This window comes from Fukomys damarensis, unplaced genomic scaffold (genome assembly GCF_012274545.1).
Source record: "Fukomys damarensis isolate Sample0158 unplaced genomic scaffold, DMR_v1.0_HiC HiC_scaffold_36, whole genome shotgun sequence".
Lineage (NCBI taxonomy): Eukaryota > Metazoa > Chordata > Mammalia > Rodentia > Bathyergidae > Fukomys > Fukomys damarensis.
Genome location: NW_022900948.1, coordinates 11,675,701 through 11,678,722, shown reverse-complemented (window position 1 = coordinate 11,678,722; position 3,022 = coordinate 11,675,701). Strand labels below are relative to the sequence as shown.

The following is a 3,022-nucleotide window of genomic DNA, read 5'->3' as shown; positions in this document are numbered from 1 at the left end:
CAAAAAAAAAAAAAAAAAAAAAGAGAAGCAATTTAAACACAGAAGTCATAGGATTCAAAAAAGCCAGGCCAAATTTAAATACTGTAAGAGGAATAACTCAGGCTTGAAAACTTCCTCCATAGTGAGCATAGGAAAATGCATTATTGCTCAGTAAATACAGTAAGTTTGAAATGATGCATACATGCTCCTTAACCTGAAGATAAAACCACTAAATATAAGAATGATTCTTTTGCATTGGTTAAAAAACAATATGCAATCATACTTTACTAGAGATTCCAAGACACACAAAAACCATTTACTCAGGTGGTATGTGCCTCTAGTTCTAGGTACTTGGGGGAGGGTGAGACAGATTACTTGAGCGTAGGAATTGAAAGCCAGCTTCAGCAACATAGCCAGACCCTTCCTTCAAAAGACAAAGCAAGGGCTGGGGATTTAGCTCAGTGTTATTGTGCCTACCTGGCAAGTGCAAGGTCCTGAGTTTGATCTCTGGTACTAGAAAAAAACAACAAAAAAGCATTTTCTCCTTATTAACACCTTACCTCACATTCTGAGTAGGATTCCACCTTTCTGAAGGCAGTTCTCCACTCTGTGGGTCATCAACAGGTGGATGAAGAATCGAAATGCATACATCTCCATTCTATAAGATACAGATATCACATTCATTAAAATATCCAAAAGGGATACACAGAAAGATACATTAGTTCTGTTTAAATTTAAATTTCTTTTGTTCCTAGAATCCTGTTTCTTTTCCATAAGGGAGAAAACAATTATTTTCATGTTCAAATTCACAGTTTAAAACATTTTTTTACAAAGATTCATTTGGACCAATCTCTAAGATGATCTATTGAACAGAGAAGACAAGGTTGAGTAAATTATAGTCACTTCTCTTGACAGTCTAAAATGTAAGAAAAAACATTTTAAAAAATTAAATGTATTACAACACAAAGTACCAAAATCTTACATATGCAACCCACATTTACACAATACACATATACATAAAATAGAATTTTTAAAGAATAAAATATTAATAAAATAAACACCAAATATTGGATTTTAAAACTCTATTAGAAATATTAGAAACCAAAGGAAGGTAAAAAAGTATAACAGAAGACAGCCAGGAATTTGGCTCAGTGAGCACCTTGCAAGCCCAAGGTCTTGAGTTCAATCCGGATACCACCAAAAAAAAAAAAGTATAACAGAAGAGACAGATTAGGAGGAATATTTGGGCAGAGGATTCAGGGGAGGTGAGGTGGAAGAAGAAAAACAAAAGGCTTTGTGGTTGTGGATGCTTTAAGATGGGCTTTTATTTAATAATACAATTTTAACAACCTAGAGCAACTTTAGTTTGGAGAAACAAACCAACATCATAAATGGTAGAATAAAATATCTTTGGATAACTGTATTTGTCTTCCACTGTCACTGCAACAAATTACCAAAAACTTCTTGGGCATAAAACAACAAAAATTCATTATTTACATTTCTGTAGGTTGAAATCTCACAAATCCAAAATCACCTGTTTTGGTGGTTCCCGGGAAGAAAACCTTCCTTGTGTTACTAAAGACTATTCTTTGCCAAGAAAGCATGGTGGCATATGCCTGTAATCACAGCTATTCAGAAGGCTGATGAAAGAATACCCTGCACAACTTAGCAAGGACCTGTCTCAGAGTTTTAAAAAAGGGGGCCGTGGAGATAGCTAGGTGTTAAAGCACTTACCAAGTTTGCATAAGGCCATGCATTCAATCCTCAGCACCCTCACTCCTGAAAAAAGACAATCCTTTACCTATGTTCAAAGCACTGTTTCACTCTACTTAGCCTTTCTTCCAGAGTCACATTTTCTCTAACTCATTTTTTTGCCTCCTCCTCTTGCCTGTAAAGACCTTGTGATTATACTGGCCCACTGAGACAGACACCTAAATAATTTGCCTGTTTTAAGGTTAGGTGATTAGCAACCTAATTACTCTTTGACATGCAACCTAATACAACCTATAATATTTACAAAGGTTTCAGAGATTAGGATGTGGCCATTCTGTGGGATTCATTGTTTTACCTACTTTAACACTGAGCAGACTGACCATAAACATAAAATGAGCCCCAAGTATATTATTTAGTTCAGAGTTTAAAATATACATAAATAAAACTGCTGGGTAATGGAATGAACTGCATGAAATGATTTGCATTGAGAAATATTTTAGGGCCAGGGTGGTGGTGTCACTGCCTGCCTTGAAAGGGCAAGGTCCTCAGTTTGATCCCCAGTACCAAAAAAAAAAAAAAAAAAGTATTTTAAAACGAGCATCTTAATTGATGGAATATGTTTGACAAATTCCAATCCTCTTTCATGATTAAAAAAAAAAAAACCAAGCAAACCTCAGAAAATTATGAGAAGGAAACTATCTTAACAAGATAAAAAGCATTTACGAAAAACTCACAACTAACATCACACTGAACAGTGAAAAAATGAAGCTTTTCCCCTAAGATCAGGAAGAAGAAGACAAGGACACTTTCACCACAGCTATCTAAGAGTGTACTGGAAGTTTCTAGGCAGTACAATTAGGCAATAAATAAAAGGAATACTAATTGATGGGAGGAAGAAATATCATTTATCTTTATTCACAGATGATATGATCCTATATATGGAAAATTTCAAAGAAACCTACTAGAGCTAATGTTCAGGTTTATTTCTATGCACCAGCCATAAGTAACCCAAAAGGATATTTTTAAAAAAATCTCATTTATAACTTGCATCTACAGAAATAAGTCTGAATCAAGAAAGTGAAAATCCTGTACACTGAAAAAAAAATATTGCTCACAGAAATTAGAAAAGACTTAGCCTGTAATTCCAAATAATCGAGAAGCTAAAATAGGAGGATTACAAATTCAAGACCAGACTGGGCAACTCTGCAAGACTATCTGAAACAAAAATTAAGAGTTTAAAAAAAACCCAGCACTCAAAAGGAAGGAGGACTGGCCCAAGTTCGAGGACAGTCTAAACTACAGAGCAAGACCCTTTCTCCATTAAGAGAAG

At 34.9% G+C, this 3,022-nt stretch overlaps 1 protein-coding gene across 2 annotated transcripts in view; it reads right to left on the bottom strand.

Moving 5' to 3' along the window:
* Window positions 1-3,022, bottom strand: part of Ube2r2 (ubiquitin conjugating enzyme E2 R2) — an 89,500-nt gene that overhangs the window by 19,434 nt on the left and 67,044 nt on the right. For both annotated transcript variants that reach the window (XM_010619212.1, XM_010619213.1), the window contains one exon: window positions 540-637. In XM_010619212.1, the coding sequence (XP_010617514.1) occupies window positions 540-637 (98 nt within the window). The remainder of the gene's footprint in view (window positions 1-539; window positions 638-3,022) is intronic.